This window comes from Microcaecilia unicolor, chromosome 2 (assembly GCF_901765095.1).
Source record: "Microcaecilia unicolor chromosome 2, aMicUni1.1, whole genome shotgun sequence".
Classification (NCBI taxonomy): domain Eukaryota; kingdom Metazoa; phylum Chordata; class Amphibia; order Gymnophiona; family Siphonopidae; genus Microcaecilia; species Microcaecilia unicolor.
Genome location: NC_044032.1, coordinates 231,432,033 through 231,449,702, shown reverse-complemented (window position 1 = coordinate 231,449,702; position 17,670 = coordinate 231,432,033). Strand labels below are relative to the sequence as shown.

Here is a 17,670-nt window from a genome sequence, read left to right as displayed (position 1 = left end):
TCCAGTTTGGATTCACAGGCTTGGGCAAAAGCTTCATTTTTGGCTACTTTTATTGAACACATGGAGGGGCATAATCGAACGAAAACGTCTATCTCCATGGGCGTTTATCTCTGAGAACGGGTCCGTGAAGGGGCGGACTGAACTGTATTTTCGAAAAAAATAGACATCCATGTTTTATTCGACAATTTGTGAGCTGGGCGTTTTTGCTTTTCAGCGATAATGGAAAATGAAAGCACCCGGCTCAAAAACGAATAAATCCAAGGCATTTGTTCGTGGGAGGGGCCAGGATTCGTAGTGCACTGGTCCCCCTCACATGCCAGGACACCAACCGGGCACCCTAGGGGGCACTTTTACAAAAACAAAAAAAAAAGTAAAAGAGCTCCCTGGTGCATAGCAACCTTCCCTTGTGTGTTGAGCCCCCCAAATCCCCCTCAAAACCCACTGCCCACAAGTCTACACCATTACTATAGCCCTAAGGGGTGAAGGGGGGGACCTACATGTGGGTACAGTGGGTTTGGGGGGGTCGGACGACTAAGCATTAAGCAGCACAATTGTAACAGGTAGGGGGGATGGGCCTGGGTCCACCTGCCTGAAGTCCACTGCACCCCCTAATAACTGCTCCAGGGACCTGCATACTGCTGCCAGGGAGGTGGGTATGACATTTGAGGGTGAAAATAAAAAGTTGTGAAACATCATTTTTTGTGGTGGGAGGGGGTTAGTGACCACTGGGGGAGTCAGGGGAGTCATCCCCGATTCCCTCTGGTGGTAATCTGGTCATTTAGGGCACTTTTTGGGGCCTTATTCGTGAAAAAACAGGGTCCAGGAAAAGTGCCCTAAATTCTATCTACAAACGCATACTTTTTTTCCATTATTGGCGAAAGGCACCCATCTCTGTTCGGGTGATAACCATGCCCCAGTCCCGCCTTCACCACGCCTCCGACACCCCCCCCCCCCCCCCCGTCAACTTTGTACGCTTCCTTGATGGAGTGCAGTTGAAAACGTCCAAGTTCGGCTTTCGTTTATACCGTGTTATTCGTTTTTGTGAGATAAACGTCCATCTCCCGATTTAGGTTGGAACTTGGGCGTTTTTCTCGTTCGATTATAAGCAGGATAGGAACATACATAGTAGATGACGGCAGAAAAAAGACCTGCACGGTCCATCCAGTCTGCCCAACAAGACAACTCATGTGTGCTACTTTTTGTGTATACCCTACTTTGATTTGTACCTGTGCTCTTCAGGGCACAGACCGTATAAAGTCTGCCCAGCACTATCCCTGCCTCCCAAACACCGGCTCTGGCACAGACCGTATAAGTCTGCCCAGCACTATCCCCACCTCCCACCACCGGCTCTGGCACAGACCGTATAAGTCTACCCAGCACTATCCCTGCCTCCCACCACCGGCTCTGGCACAGACCGTATAAGTCTGCCCAGCACTATCCCCACCTCCCAACCTCCAGTCCTGCCTCCCACCACCGACTCTGGCACAGACCGTATAAGTCTGCCCAGCACTATCCCTGCCTCCCACCACTGGCTCTGGCACAGACCGTATAAGTCTGCCCAGCACTATCCCCGCCTCCCAACCTCCAGCCTCGCCTCCCACTACCGGCTCTGCTATCCAATCTCGGTTAAGCTCCTGAGGATCCATTCTTTCTGAACAGGATTCCATTATGTTTATCCCATGCATGTTTGAATTCCGTTACCGTTTTCATCTCCACCACCTCCCGCGGGAGGGCATTCCAAGCAGATTTTTTCTTTTCTGAAAGATTGTATCGGTGGCAAGCTGGTTTCTGTCCCAGGAACTGGACTGAAATGGTTGTTAGCTGTTCGGGATGAGGAATTTGTGCCATTTGGGTCATGGGAAGGAGGTCTTTTTAATTTTGATCAATCCATCTTCTGCTTTTGATATTGTTTTAGTGTTGCCATAACCTTGGTTTGATGGGCATAGTTTATGCAATTGGATGAATTCTTTTTCACCCTTTCATGTGACCAAGGTAGTGATAACTGAGCCTTTATAAGTCCCTTTTGTGATTCAATGTCGGATCCCTAAAGAGTCTTCTCTTTCGCCTCTATTGATTTAACATCTACTTGCAACCTTTTGATAGGAAGGGAGGGGCATAGTTATAGCAGTGGCGTAGCTACGTGGAGCCACGGGGGGCCTGGGCCCCTATAGATTTGGCCCTAGACCCCCTGCCGATGACCCTCTCGACCCCCCCTCCTACCACCAACCCTCCCCCGCCGTCGGCTACCTTTGCTGGCGGGGGACCCCAACCCCCACCAGTCGAGGTCCTCTTCTTCCGGCGCAAGGCTTTGTTCTGTTTCTGTGAGTCTGACGTCCTGCACGTACAATGTACAGGACGTCAGACTCACAGAAACAGAACGAAGCCTTGCGCCAGAAGAAGAGGACCTCGGCTGGCGGGAGGTTGGGGTTCCCCGCCATCAAAGGTAGGCGACAGTGGGGGAGGGTTGGCGGCGGGAGGGGGGTCAAGAGGGTCATCGGCAGGGGGTGTCAAAGTTGTTGGTGGCGGTGGCGGTGGTGGTGGGGGGGCTAAAATGTGCCCCTCACCTCGGGCTCTGGACCCCCCTCTGCCGAAGTCTGGCTACACCCCTGAGTTATAGATAGAATATGACCCTGATGCACTTGGTTTTAGGCACTGGGATATCAGGCTAAGCACATTCTACATACCATGCCTAAATCTCGGTGCCGTTTATAGACTACGCAGGGGCAACAGTGTTTTCCATGCAGATTTTTTAGGCATCATATATAGAATCCCCCCCCCCCCCCTTAAGGGCTATTATTGGTGCTTAAGACCAATTGGCGCCTAATTTAACAATCAAGATAGGCACGCAACTGACACTATTCTGTAACTTGTACTTCTAAATTTGTGTGCTAGTTGGAAATTTGGGCATAGAACTTTATAGAATCCAGAGGTGAGTTCTTTATGTCTGTTCCCACTTGACCAAATTTAGTCACAGCCATTTAGGCCATGTTTTACTTGGCATAAATCCTGATGCCTAAATTAGGCGCACATTGGGCGTATTCTATAATAATGCGCATAGATTTTAGAAACACCCCGCCCATGGCCATGCCCCCTTTTCAACTATGTGGCTTAGAATTTACGTGCACCACGTTACAGAATACGCTTAGTGAGTTGTGCACGTAAATCTTAATACCAGTTACTGTTGATAATTGCTTGTTAACATCCAGTTAGTAGCACTGATTAGCTAGTTAAACAATTAAGTTATGTGCATTGTCATAGAATATGCTTCGATTTCCGCGTGGAAACTAAGACGCGATATATAGAATCCTAGGGAATACTCTAAATGAGGTCTCAAAAGAGACTTCTACAGAGGCACTCTCAGCACCTTGTCCTGCTGACATTCCTCTCTGTATCACCCAAGCAACCTTTTGGCATTTGCCAGTGCCTTATGTACCTGTTTGTCTACCTTAAGAGCATCAGAAATTCTGTTCTTTGAGTAGGTTGAGTAGAAATTTCTTTATATAATAGACAAAGGACATCTCTGTTCCTGTGTCACCATTGTTATCACACTCATTCTCTCACCAGGCACATGGGAAAGGGTATTAAGTTACTGTTCTGGTAGCTCAGGCTGATCACCTACTGCGGAATTTCTCATGCTTTGTGTGCCCCCCAAGCAGCAGCACACAGACATGTTCTAGGGACACTGCTGTTGTTTCAAGCTTTGCAGGTGAACAACTTTTGTGAGCAATATCATTGCATCACTGCAGTTATTGGGGACAGAGGAGGGGCAACACATACATACATCTATTATTCCTTATAAATGTTCTAAATTATTATTTTCCAGGAAAAAAGAAAACGGCAGATGGAAATAGAAGGCAAGAGACAGCAGCTTGAGGACCAGATACTTCAACTGCAGCATTTAAAGGTAAGAGGCTGATGTCTGGCGAGAATAGCATGACAGCCTGCTCTCTATTAAATACACAACTCCTACAGGGAGAGCACCTCCTGACCCAAGGGTATGTTTCTTAATAGAGCTGAGCTCTTTTCTAATGCACATAAAAAGCCTCTTATAAAATGACTCCATAGGATATGCGCTTAAAAGTACACGTGTTGACAACCAAGCATTTACTTTTATGCGTGTAGCATGTTTGGTGGCATAGCTTGGGGGATGTGCACAGAACATGGCAGAGCCACAAAGTACACAAATGGGGCCCAATATTCATTGTGTGAGAGTTAGCCCATCTAACTCTCGCAGTTGATTCGGAGCCCAGGTATTCAATAGTAGCTTAATGGTTAGGGCAGTGGTTTGGGAGTCACAGGAAGCTGGGCTTGAGTCCCACTTCAGCAATTGCTGGACAACTCATCTAACCCTGTAGTGCTTTAGCTTTGGCAAAGCTAAGATTGAGTAGTTCACCAGCAACAGAGAGGATGCTTTTTATAAAAGAATATCTGCAAACTTTATACCTTGTACCATAGTGCAATCCCATTGAGAATATGTTTTTAGGTAAAAGCAGACAGCTGGATGATAGATCTGTCTTCTGGCTGTGGCCAGTGGGGGGACAATTGTGTGCTGAGCATCATTGTTCTGTTCTCAAGCTGCATTCAGTGTTAGTGGCCCAGTGGGGTTGTATTGTTATCTGCCTCATAACATTTGCTGAGCTTCACAGAGTCTGTCTTAATATCAATGCATGTTCTGTTCAATGTGATTGTGGAAGGCCAATAAAGGGGTCACAACCTCTTACTCAGTGTCCGCTCTATCATTTTATGGGAATAAGCTATAGGAGAGTGAGGGCCTATTGCGATCAGGTATTGTCGCTCTTGGGTGACTTGGGTTCACAGCAGCCCTTAGAATAACAGGAGGCTCATTTTCGATAGAGAAAAATATCCCCAAAATGTCATAAAACACCATTTGGACGGATTAGTTCTTAAAATGTCCAAATGGGTATTTTCGAAACCTGTTTTGCAGACATCTATCTTGCACTTCGTCTGCAGTGCATCCAAATCACAAGGGGGCATGTCGGGGGTGTGCATATTTCCCATTCTGGAAAACAATTTTATTTGCATTCGAAGGAGTTGTATACTGTATTCTATGTCCTTGTGGACTTTACTATATCAATCAAATGACTAGAAAAATCAAAACCCAAATAGGGGAACATGTCAGCAATATAAGAACTAATAAAAAGGATGTTCCTTTAACTCTTCATTGGAAGGAGCATAATCATTCCATTATGGAGTTAAAGCATGTAGTGTTCCTGAAGTTTCATTTCCGTGGTAAATTGAACCCGGATTGGTTAATCCACAGGGAACAATGGTTTTATATATTCGTGGAACACAACACACCCTGGGGGATTTAATACAGAAATAGAATGGGATAGGTAGAATCGTGACAAATGCATGTAATCACGTGGATAAAACCTCATCTTTTGGTGACGTTAGTATGCACCGCTGAAAGACGAGATGCATTCTGGGTTGGAGCCCCGTCCAGGTTTAACAGTTGCTGCAACAAGTTTTGATTAACACTAGTATGGTAAGATGTTGATAATATGCAATAAGTTTATTATATATTTATGAATAGAGAGAAGGGTTTCTGATCACAGAATATCACATGGTTCACATATGCTTGTAGGTAAAATCATAGCGGGCCTTTTGAGAAAGCTTATTGCGAAACTCGGCCAGAGTCAAGGCTACGCATTCATGGAGACTGGATTCCAGATTGGAAAGAGCTAGTGCACCACTTCATTCTTCATTTTTCAAGTTTGAGTTGACCAAGATTTTGGTGTGATGAATATTTCATCGGATGTCAATTGGACAATACAGTGTGATAGTCAAGTGGAAGATCTTGGAAACCGTTACAAAGTTATGAGTCTATGAAGAGTGATTTAGGAGATATTAACTGCTTTGTATTGATTAAGGACAGTTATCTTGTAGGTTTTCTTTAAGAGGACACTGGAGAGAGAATATTCAAGTGGAATTATCACATTGTAGACATATTTATTTATTTATTTATTTATTTGTTACATTTGTATCCCACATTTTCCCACCTATTTGCAGGCTCAATGTGGTTTACATAGTACAGTAGAGGCAGTGGTGTGCTGGAGCAGGCTCTCACAGGCTCGCAAGAGCCGGTTGTTAAGTTTTTAAGAATTTTGGGAGCCGGTTGTTAAAGTAGGGCCCTCCATGGCTACTTTAACAACTGGCTACCAAAATGTGGGCTTGGGCCCCCTGCTGAATTATCTTTTACTTTGCTGGTGGGGATGCTGAGCCCTGCCAGCCAAGTAAATAGACTACTGCTGCTCCCCGCTCCTTGTTTCCAGCTCTGGGCAGCAGACTGGGACTTCTCGAGCATGTGAGAGAAGTTCCAGCATGCTGCTCAGAGCAAGACGTTGGGAGTGGTGGCAGTCCATTTATTGGCTGCCAGCAAAGGTATGCCTAGTGTGCCCAAAGGGAGGGAGGAGAGAGAGGCAAGTGTTGCTCCCCCCCCCCCCCCACCGGCCCTTCCAACTGCAGAGCTGGCTACGTCCGGAGAAAGAGCCTGTTGTTAAAAATTTACCTGCACACCCCTGAGTAGAGGCATTCACCAGGTCCGGTAAAGAACAAATACAAGGTTATGTTGTGGTCGAATAAGGTTCATGTGTTTCAGGCATATTGGAATCAAGGGGAGGAAAGATAATGTAATGGTTTTACGAGCTTTGGTTTTGCTGTGTTGCAGAGTGTAGGCACTTATGTTGGGTCGGTAGGGTATGCCTTTTTGAACAGGCTGGTTTTTAGTGATTTCCTAAAGTTTAGATGGTTGTAGATTGTTTTCACCGCTTTTGGCAATGCGTTCCATAGTTGTGTGCTTATGAAGGAGAAGCTGGATGTATAGGTTGATTTGTATTTGAGTCCTTTGCAATTTGGGTAGTGGAGGTTTAGATATGTTCGTGATGATCTGATTGTGTTTCTAGTTGGTATTTATTTATTTGTTACATTTATACTCCACATTTTCCCACCTATTTGCAGGCTCAATGTGGCTTACATAGTACCGTAGAGGTGTTTGCCAGTTCGGTTGATAACAAGTACAAGGTTATGTTGTGATCAGATGAGGTAGGTGTGGATCAGGCGTCATGGGGTCGAAGGGAATGAAGATTAGAAATTGTCCAGTACGATCATTAGTTATGCTGTGTTGCTGGGTGTGGGGATTTACATTGGATTGATAGGATAGGCCTTTTTTGAAGAGGTGAGTTTTAAACGATTTCCTGAAGTTTAAGTGGTCATGGATTGTTCTCACCGCATTTGGGAGTCCATTCCATAGTTGTGTGCTTATGTAGGAGAAGCTGGATGTGTAAGTTGTTTTGTATCTTAGACCTTTACAGTTTGGGTAGTGTAAGTTTAGGTATGATCGTGATGATCCGATTCTATTTCTGGTTGGTAGATCTATGAGGTCTATCATGTATCCTGGGACTACGCCGTAGATGATTTTGTGGAACAAAGTGCAGATTTTGAAGATGATCCGTTCTTTTGGAGCCAGTGCAGCTTTTCTCGTAGGGGTTTAGCACTTTCGAATCGTGTTTTACCATACATTAGTCTTGCTGCTGTATTTTGGGCGGTCTGGAGCTTTTTTGTGAGTTGTACTTTACATCCCGCATAGATTCCGTTGCAGTAATCTGCATGGCTTGGGACCATTGATTGTATTAGGTTTCGAAAAGTTTCCCTCGGGAAGAAAAGTTTTATATGTTTGAGTTTCCACATTGCATAGAACATTTTCTTTATTACGGTATTTACTTGGTTCTCGAGGGTAAGGGTGCGGTCGATTGTGACGCCAAGTATTTTTAGGCTGTCTGAAGTAGGGAGTGTGTGTCCTGGGGTGCTTATGGTTGCGGGTTTGTAATTGTTGTGTTGAGATGAGAAGATGAGGCAATGAGTTTTTTCAGTGTTCAGTTTCAGTTGGAATGAGTTTGCCTAAGAGTTCATGATGTTCAGGCCATCATTGATTTCATTGGTTATTTCTGATAAGTCATGTCTAAAGGGAATGTAGATTGTAACGTCATCTGCAAAGATGAATGGGTTGAGACCTCGATTGGACAAGGACTTTGCCAGTGGGATCATCATCACGTTGAAGAGTATTGGGGTTAATTGTGATCCTTGAGGTAGTCCGCAGGCTGCTTTCCACCGTGGTGATATATTTGAGTTTGATTTTACTTGGTATGTTCTGGTGGTTAGAAAGCCCTTGATCCAGTTAAGTACATTTCCATCAATCCCGAAGTGGCCAAGGAGTCTCAGTAATATGTTGTGGTTTACCATGTCGAATGCGCTCGAAATGTCGAATTGGAGGAGAAGTATGGTAGATCTGTGAGGTCTGTCATGTATCCTGGGACTTTGCCATAGATAATTTTGTGGACCAGGGTGCAGATTTTGAAGGTGATACGTTCTTTGATTGGGAGCCAATGCAGTTTTTCTTGGAGGGGTTTGGCACTTTTGAATCGTGTTTTACCAAATATCAGCCTGGCTGCGGTGTGTTGAGCAGTCTGGAGTTTCTTTATGAGTTGTTCTTTACATCCCACATAAATTCCGTTGCAGTAGTCTGCATGGCTTAATACCATTGATTGGATTAGGTTACAAAATATTTCCCTCGGGAAGAAAGGATTGACGTGCTTAAGTTTCCACACTGAGTGGAACATTTACTTGTTGTGGAGTTCACTTGGCTCTCAAGTGTAAGGTTGCGGTCGATTGTAACGCTGAGTATTTTCAGGTTATCTGAGATAGGGAGGGTGTGGTCTGGGGTGTTTATGGTAGTGGGTTTGTATGTTTTGCATTGAGGTGAGAGGATGAGGCAGTGTGTTTTTTCAGTATTCATTTTAAGTTGAAATGAATTAGCCCATGAGTCCATGGTGTTCAAACCGAGCTTGATTTCATTGGTGATTTCTGTCAGATCATGTCTGAAGGGAATGTATATTGTGACATCGTCTGCGTAGATGAACGGATTGAGGCCTTGATTGGATAAGGACTTGGCCAGTGGGATCATCATTATGTTGAAAAGTATTGGTGATAGTGGTAATCCTTGAGGTACTCCACAATCTGATTTCCATGGTGGTAATATGTTTGATTTTGACATATGGGTTCTACCCAGGCAGTTTTAGTTATTTGAAGAGCATGGTGTGATACTGTAATAATGCTGCTATAAATATGTCATTACAATAACTATGTGCACCATATCAAGGTATATAGTATTGTATTGAATGTTACCTCTTCTCAGGATATTGTTTATTCAATTGTATTTATTAGATATATAATGTTGATTGTGTAATTGTGTGTACCTGTAATTTGCCTAGCTCAAAGTAAGTTTAGGCACAGGTGATATATTAGGTGGGACTCTCCAGTTAGTGTTTTAGTAATTAAATTTCAACTGCCAGACCCTGCTGTATAGAGAGAGGTGTGACCAGCAGAAGAAAGGGGGTGTTGATGCCCCTGTATAAGTCGCTGGTGAAGCCCCACCTGGAGTATTGTGTTCAGTTTTGGAGGCCATATCTTGTTAAGGATGTAAAAAGAATTGAAGCGGTGCAAAGAAAAGCTACGAGAATGGTATGGGATTTGCGTTACAAGACGTATGAGGAGAGACTTGCTGAACTAAACATGTATACTCTGGAGGAAAGGAGAAACAGGGGTGATATGATACAGACGTTCAAATATTTGAAAGGTATTAATCCGCAAACGAACCTTTTCCGGAGATGGGAAGGTGGTAGTACGAGAGGACATGAAATGAGATTGAAGGGGGGCAGACTCAAGAAAAATGTTAGGAAGTATTTTTTCACGGAGAGGGTAGTGGATGCTTGGAATGCCCTCCCGCGGGAGGTGGTGGAAATGAAAACGGTAACGGAATTCAAACATGCGTGGGATAAGCATAAAGGAATCCTGTGCCGAAGGAATGGATCCTCAGGAGCTTAGTCAGGATCGGGAGGCGGGGCTGGTGGTTGGGAGGCAGGGATAGTGCTGGACAGACTTGTACGGTCTGTACCAGAGCCGGTGGTTGGGAGGCAGGGCTGATGGTTGGGAGGTGAGGATAGTGCTGGGCAGACTTATACGGTCTGTGCCCTGAAGAGCACAGGTACAAATCAAAGTAGGGTATACACAAAAAGCAGCAAATATGAGTTATCTTGTTGGGCAGACTGGATGGACCGTGCAGGTCTTTTTCTGCCGTCATCTACTATGTTACTATGTTAACCATTCTTCTAGCATTTGGAGATCCCTTCTCATGGTTTCTACTCCCTCCAGGGTCTCCACAGGAATATAATAATGGGTGTCTTATCATTTAGCACAAGCTAAATCCATTAACACACCTTAGCAAAATAACTCCTTAGGTTCCTGTTTGACTGAAAATAGGTCACAAATTTAGGGGCCTAAATTTAGGAAGTAAGCTTTCTATGCATATCAGGCCCCTTCTTTCCATGTTTGCCAATATTCTAGCTTTTAAAAAATAGTCCAAAAACACATACCTTTCAACTTTATTCTTGTTCAATTAGTTCTATTTACAGAAAACTGGCCCTCCTTGAATGTAGGCCAGCTTTTCAGCTCCTCATGGGTATGTCATACCATCAGATCTTCGCTCTTGTAGTAGAGCGATAGCCTAAGGATTAGAATTACAGACTAAGAACTAAAGATGCAGGGTTCAAATCTGACTTCTTGTCATCTTAGACACTTTTACTTAAAACTCTCTCTTAATATAAGTTCTCCAGGGACAGGAAATGCCTGATATACCTGAATGTAACTTATCTTCAACTACTACTGAAGAAGACATGAGTTCATTCCATGTTGAAGGTGGATTTGGTTTGGTAAAAATAGAATACGAACCTTTTTATACATTTGATAAAAAAAGAGTTGAGCACTGTGTTAATGTAAGTGTTGCAATATTTTTTTACTGAGGCATTTTCCATGTAGAATTTATTTTGTCTCCCTCTTAGTCCTTGTGATGTGCTTTTTCTAAAAAGAACACTTCTTTTGCATGAGGGACTGTGACAGTTATAGCAAACACATTGCATACAGCAGTTGATTTCAACCCAGTCCTTGGGACTACCTGGCCAGTCAGTTTCTCAGGATATCCACAATGAATATGCATGAGATAGCTTTTCATGCACTGCCTTCTTGGTATGGAAATCTCTCTCATGCATATTTATTGTGGATATCCTGAAAACCCTACTGGCCAGGTGGTACATGAGGGCCGGGTTGAAAACCACTAACATACAGCACTTTTCCCTCTTCCCCTCTTTTGAACCATCTCTTTCAAGTTCTTGCATCCTGCCTTACCCTCAAGCCAGTTCAGATGGCCCTTAGGGCTCCTTTTACCAAGTTGTGCCACCGATTGTGGCACGCTAAATGCGACAAAGCCCTTTCAAATTCCTGTGGGCATTGCCTTATTTCCTGTGCCAGAATCGCTAGGGCAGTTTTGTAAAAGAAGTTTTTAGCGTGTGGATATATATATATATATATATATATATATATATATATAAGCTGGTCCATTGCGAGAAGCTTATGTGTGTTTTCCTTTCAAATTTAGAAGCAAGCCGGGGGTGGGGGGCAGATTTTAGCACTTCCCTAGTTTCTCTTAAGTACATAAGTATTGACACACTGGGACAGACCAAAGGTCCAACAAGCCCAGCATCCTGTTTTCAACAGTGGCCAATCCAGGTCACAAATACCTGGCAAAATCCAAGAAAACTCAATACATTTTATGCTGCTTATCCCAGAAATAAGCAGTGGATTTTCCCCATGTCAATATAATAATGATCTATGGACTTTTCCTTTAGGAAGCCATTCAAACCTTTTTTAAACCCCACTAAGCTAACTGCCTTTCAGGCTTATTTTCGAAAGTGATTGCCGGCCATTTCCTGACATAAATCGGGAGATGGCCGGCGATCTCTCAAAAGCGGCGAAATCGGTATAATCGAAAGCGGCTTTTTTTACAGCATCGCCGCTTTCCCGTCGCCACGCCAACAAAATTCAAGGGGGCGTGTCAGTGGCCTAGCGAAGGCGGGACATGGGCGGGCATGGGCGTGGCTACCAGATGGTCGGCTTTCGTGGATAATGGATAAAAAACAGCGTTAATCAGTATTTCGCCGGGTTTACTTGGTCCTTTTATTTTCACGACCAAGCCTCAAAAAGGTGCCCCAACTCACCAGATGACCACCGGAGGGAATGGGAGATACCTTCTCCGTAGTCCCCCAGTGGTCACCAACCCCCTCCCACACTAAAAAAATAAAAATAAAAACCTTTTTTTACCAGCCTGTATGCCAGCCTCAAATGTCATACCCAGCTCCCTGACAGCAGTATGTAAGTCCCTGGAGCAGTTTTTAATAGGTGCAGTGCACTTCAGGCAGGCAGACCCAGGTCCATCCCCCCCCCCCCCTACCTTTTACACTTCTGGTGGTTAATGTGAGCCCTCCAAACCCCCCCAAAACCCACTGTACCCACATGTAGGTGCCCCTCATCACCCATAAGGGCTATGGTAATGGTGTGGGGAGTGGGTTTGGGGGGGATTTGGGATTTTAGAAGTGCCCCTAGGGTGCTCGGTTGCTGTCCTGGCATGTCAGGGGGACCAGTGCACTACAAATGCTGGCTCCTCCCATGACCAAATGCCTTGGATTTTGCCGGGTTTGAGATGGCCAGCATTTCTTTCCATTATCGCTGAAAAACAAAACAGGCGATCTCAAACCCGGTGAACTCTGGCATTTGGCCGGGCTAAACCGTATTATTGAAAAAAAAGATGGACGTCCATCTTTTTCGATAATAGGGTTCTGGCCAGCTGTTGTGCTGCTGCTAAAATAGATCACCGGCGATCTATTTCACCGGCGACGTTCGATTATGCCCCTCTTTACCACATTCTCTGGCAATGAATTTCAGAGTTTACACGTTGCGTGAAGAAACATTTTCTCCAATTTGTATTAAATTTACTACTTTGTAGCTTCATCACATGCCCTCTAGTCTTAGTATTTTTGAAAAGAGTAAACAAACGATTCACATCTACCCGTTCCACTCCACTCATTATTTTATAGACCTCTATCATATCTCCTCTCAGCCGTCTCTTCTCCAAGCTGAAGAGCCCTAGACGCTCAGCCTTTCCTCATAGGGAAGTCATCCCATCCCCTTTATTATTTTCATTATAAGTACGTAAGTATTGCCATACTGGGAAAGACCAAAGGTCCATCAAGCCCAGCATCCTGTTTCCAACAGTGGCCAATCCAGGTCACAAATACCTGGCAAGATCCAAGAAAACTCAATACATTTTATGCTGCTTATCCCAGAAATAAGCAGTGGATTTTCCCCACGTCAATTTAATAATGATCTATGGACTTTTCCTTTAGGAAGCCATCCAAAACTTTTTAAAACTCCGCTAAACTAACCGCCTTTACCACATTCTCTGGCATCGAATTCCAGAGTTTAATTACACGTTGAGTGAAGAAACATGTTCTCAGACTCATTTTAAATTTACTACATTGTAGCTTCATCGCATGCCCCCTGGTCCTAGTATTTTTGGACAGCGTAAACAGATGCTTCACATCTACCTTTTCAACTCCACTCATTATTTTATAGACCTCTATCATATCTCCCCTCAGCCGCCTTTTCTCCAAGCTGAAGAGCCCTAGCCGCTTTAGCCTTTCCTCATAGAGAAGTCGTCCCATCCCCTTTATCATTTTCGTCGCCCTTCTCTGTACCTTTTCTCATTCCACTATATCTTTTTTGAGATGCGGCAACCAGAATTGAACACAATATTCGAGGTGCGGTCGCACCATGGAGCGATACAAAGTCCTCACTTTTGTTTTCCATTCCTTTCCTAATAATACCTAACATTCTATTTACTTTCTTAGCTGCCGCAGCACACTGAGCAAAGGATTTCAACGTATCATCAACAACGACGCCGAGATCCCTTTCTTGGTCAGTGATTCCTAACATGGAACCTTGCATTAAGTATCTATAGTTCGGGTTCCTCTTTCTCACATGCATCACTTTGCACTTGCTCACATTAAACGTCATCTGCCATTTAGATGCCCAGTCTCCCAGTCTCGTAAGGTCCTCTTGTAATTATTCACAATCCTTTTGCGATTTAACCACTTTGAATAACTTTTTGTCGTCAGCAAATTTAATTACCTCACTAGTTACTCCTATCTCTAGATCATTTATAAATATGTTAAAAAGCAGCGGTCCCAGCACAGACCCCTGAGGAACCCCACTAGCTACCCGTATCTAGCTAAGGATGTAAAAAGACTGGAAGCGGTGCAAAGAAAAGCTATGAAAATGGTATGGGATTTACGTTGCAAACTATACGAGGAGAGACTTGCCGACCTGAACATGTATACTTTGGAGGAAAGGAGAAACAGGGGTGACATGATGCAGACGTTCAAATATTTGAAAGGTATTAATCCGCAAACAAACCTTCTGGAGACGGGAAGGTGTAGAACTAGAGGACATGAACTGAGGTGGGGGGCAGACTCAGGAGTAATGTCAGGAAGTATTTTTTCATGGAGAGGTTGGTGGATACATGGAATGCCCTCCCATGGGAGGTGGTGGAGATGAAAACGGTAATGGAATTCAAACGTGCGTGGGATAAACACAAAGGAATCCTGTTTAGAAGGAATGGATCCATGGAATCTTAGCAGAGATTGCGTGGCGACGCTGGTCATTGGGAAGCGAAACCGGTGCTAGGCAGACTTCTACGGTCTACGCTCTGATCGTGACTGAATAGATAGGGATGGGCTTCAGTGTAAATTTTAAGGGGCTTCGACGTTAGCTTCAGAACTTTTAGTACAAGAAAAGTGCCAGGCAGACTTATACGGTCTGTGCCCTGAGAATGGCAAGGACAAATCAAACTTGGGTATATATACATAAAGTATCGTGTATCAAGTAAAATGAGTTTACCTTGTTGGGCAGACTGGATGGACCGTACAGGTCTTTATCTGCCGTCACTTACTATTTTACTATATGTTACTATGTTCTCCATTGAGATTACTGACCATTTAACCCTACTCTCTGTTCTATATCCTTTAACCAGTTTTTAATCCACAATAGGACACTACCTCCTATCCCATGACTCTCCAATTTCTTCTGGAGCCTTTCATGAGGTACTTTGTCAAACGCCTTTTGAAAATCCGGATACACAATATCAACTGGCTCACTTTCTCCACATGTTTGTTCACCCCTTTAAAGAAATGTAATAGATTGGTGAGGCAAGATTTCCTGTCACTAAATCTATGTTGGCTTTGTCTCATTAATCCATGCCTTTGAATATGCTCTGTAATTTTGTTCTTTATAATAATCTCTACCATTTTCCATGGCACCGACATCAGGCTCACCAGTCTATAATTTCCCAGATCACCTCTGGAACCTTTTTAAAATATCAGTGTTACATAGGCTACCCTCCCAGCACGATAATAATGGGTGATTTCAATTACCCCGATATTGACTGGGTAAATGTAACATCAGGATGTGCTAGGGAGGTAATCTTCCAGTACCACGCTCAATTTTAAAGATAAATTACATATTATTAACAATAGTTCCGCCAGTTCGTTTTTCAATTCTGTCAGTACTCTGGGATGAATACCATCCGGTCCAAGAGATTTGCTACTCTTCAGTTTGTCAAATTTCCCCATTACATCCTCTAGGTTTATAGATTTCATTCAGTTTCTCCGACTCGTCAGCTTCGAATACCATTTCTGGCACCGGTATCTCTCCCAAATCTTCCTTGGTGAAGACTGAAGCAAAGAATTAATTTAATCTCTCCATTATGGCTTTGTCTTCCCTGATCGCCCCTTTTACCCCTCGGTCATCTAGCGGTCTAACCGATTCTTTTGCCAGCTTCCTGCTTTTAATATACCTAAAAAATTTTACTATGTGTTTTTGCCTCCAACGCAATCTTTTTTTGAAAGTCCCTCTTTGCCTTCCTTATCAGCACTTTGCATTTGGCTTGACATTCCTTATGCTGTTTCTTATTATTTTCAGTCAGTTCCTTCTTCCATTTTCTGAAGGATTTTCTTTTTGCTCTAATAGCTTCCTTCACCTCACTTTTTAACCATGCCACTATCGTTTGGTCTTCCTCCCTCCTTTTTTAATACATGGAATATATTTGGCCTGGGCTTCCAGGATGGCATTTTTGAGCAGCATCCATGCCTGATGTAAATTTTTGACCCTCGTAGATGCTCCTCTAAGTTTTTTTTTTACCGTTCTTCACATTTTATCATAGTCTCCTTTTTGAAAGTTAAACACTAATGTATTGGATTTCCTGTGTATACTTACTCCAAAGCTAATATCAAATCTGATCATATTATGATCACTGTTATCAAGCGGCCCCATCACCATTACCTCCCGCACCAGATCATGCGATTCACTAAGGACGAGGTCTAGAATTTTTCCTTCTCTTGTCGGCTCCTGTACCAGCTGCTCCATAAAGCAACCCTTGATTTTGTCAAGGAAGTTTACCTCCCTAGCACATCCTGATGTTACATTTACCCAGTCAATATCGGGGTAATTGAAATCATCCATTATTATCATGTTGCCCAGTTTGTTAGCCTCCCTAATTTCCAATAACATTTCTACATCCGTCTGTTCATCCTGACTCTTTTTACCACATGAGTCCTATCCATGTTCACGCTGCCTCCATGGAGGCCTCTGCAGGTGGTGGGGGGAGTGAAACATTCATTTAGGTCAATCCTAGCTTCCTAACTTCCTAAATGAAGTACTTACATGTTTTAAATATCGGACCCTTAGTCTATAAGGTTTGGCAGCTTCAATGTCATCATAGCTATTTCTCTGATACAGAGGGGACTTTCCATTTCTGAGCTACATATATTCCATGATATCTTGACTGTGCCAATTAACTTCTTGTAAGTCACATATTCAGAACTTCTGAGATGACACTACATCAGCTCTATGGTAAATGGAATTTTTAAACCGAGGCCATTAAAATTCTTTTCAGTGTCTTGTTGATGTTATCACCCCTTTCCTGCGCCTCTCACTGCACTGTTAGCAAACTGCTTATGTAGCATTAATTCAGAGAAGCCTACATAAGAAGTAGCTAACCGGCTATTCAGGGTTTATTATAAGGCTGGAATCTGAGCAGTCAAACAATAACCTGCTTTGCCAAAAACCTGCTGACTCAAGACATATTACCATTTAGATCTGTAACCAGACAACACTTCACATTCCATATAAAGTGGCCTGTTGTGGGGTTGGAAGGAGATTTATTTTGTTCTCTAGACTAGGAGTGCAGTGTCCTAGACTGAACACTTTCAGCCCATAATAAATCCTTGCCTTGGAAATGAAGCCAGTGGTAGCCGGTAGGTCATGAATTAGTTAGTGTGCCAAATGGGGCCAGGGGCTAGGTGAGATATTGGTTCAGCCTGCCAAAGCTCAAGGGTGTGAAAAGCCTGCCTGACCAGGGAGAGTATGCTGTTCTGCCAGCTCTCCCCACTGTGCTCTCTTCACTGCACACTGCCACCCAGCACAGTTACAGTTTTAAAAGTAAGAACAAGTACTTCTGTTCTTGTATTTAAACCTGCAGTAGTGCCAGTGGGAGCTCAAGGAAGAGAGCACAGCAACATGCTCGCACTACTGTTTAAAGTATATGTTAAGGAGCTAAAGTATGTGGATGGGGAAGCGGAGCTGACATGGGCTCCAAGATGGAGGCACCAAAGCAAAGGTTGGCTCAAGGTGCCACAACCCCTTGAAGCG

General features: G+C 43.7%; 1 protein-coding gene across 2 annotated transcripts in view; it reads left to right on the top strand.

Moving 5' to 3' along the window:
- Nucleotides 1-17,670, top strand: part of PALM2AKAP2 (PALM2 and AKAP2 fusion) — a 571,059-nt gene that overhangs the window by 92,326 nt on the left and 461,063 nt on the right. For both annotated transcript variants that reach the window (XM_030193777.1, XM_030193776.1), the window contains exon 2: nt 3,824-3,904. In XM_030193777.1, the coding sequence (XP_030049637.1) occupies nt 3,824-3,904 (81 nt within the window). The remainder of the gene's footprint in view (nt 1-3,823; nt 3,905-17,670) is intronic.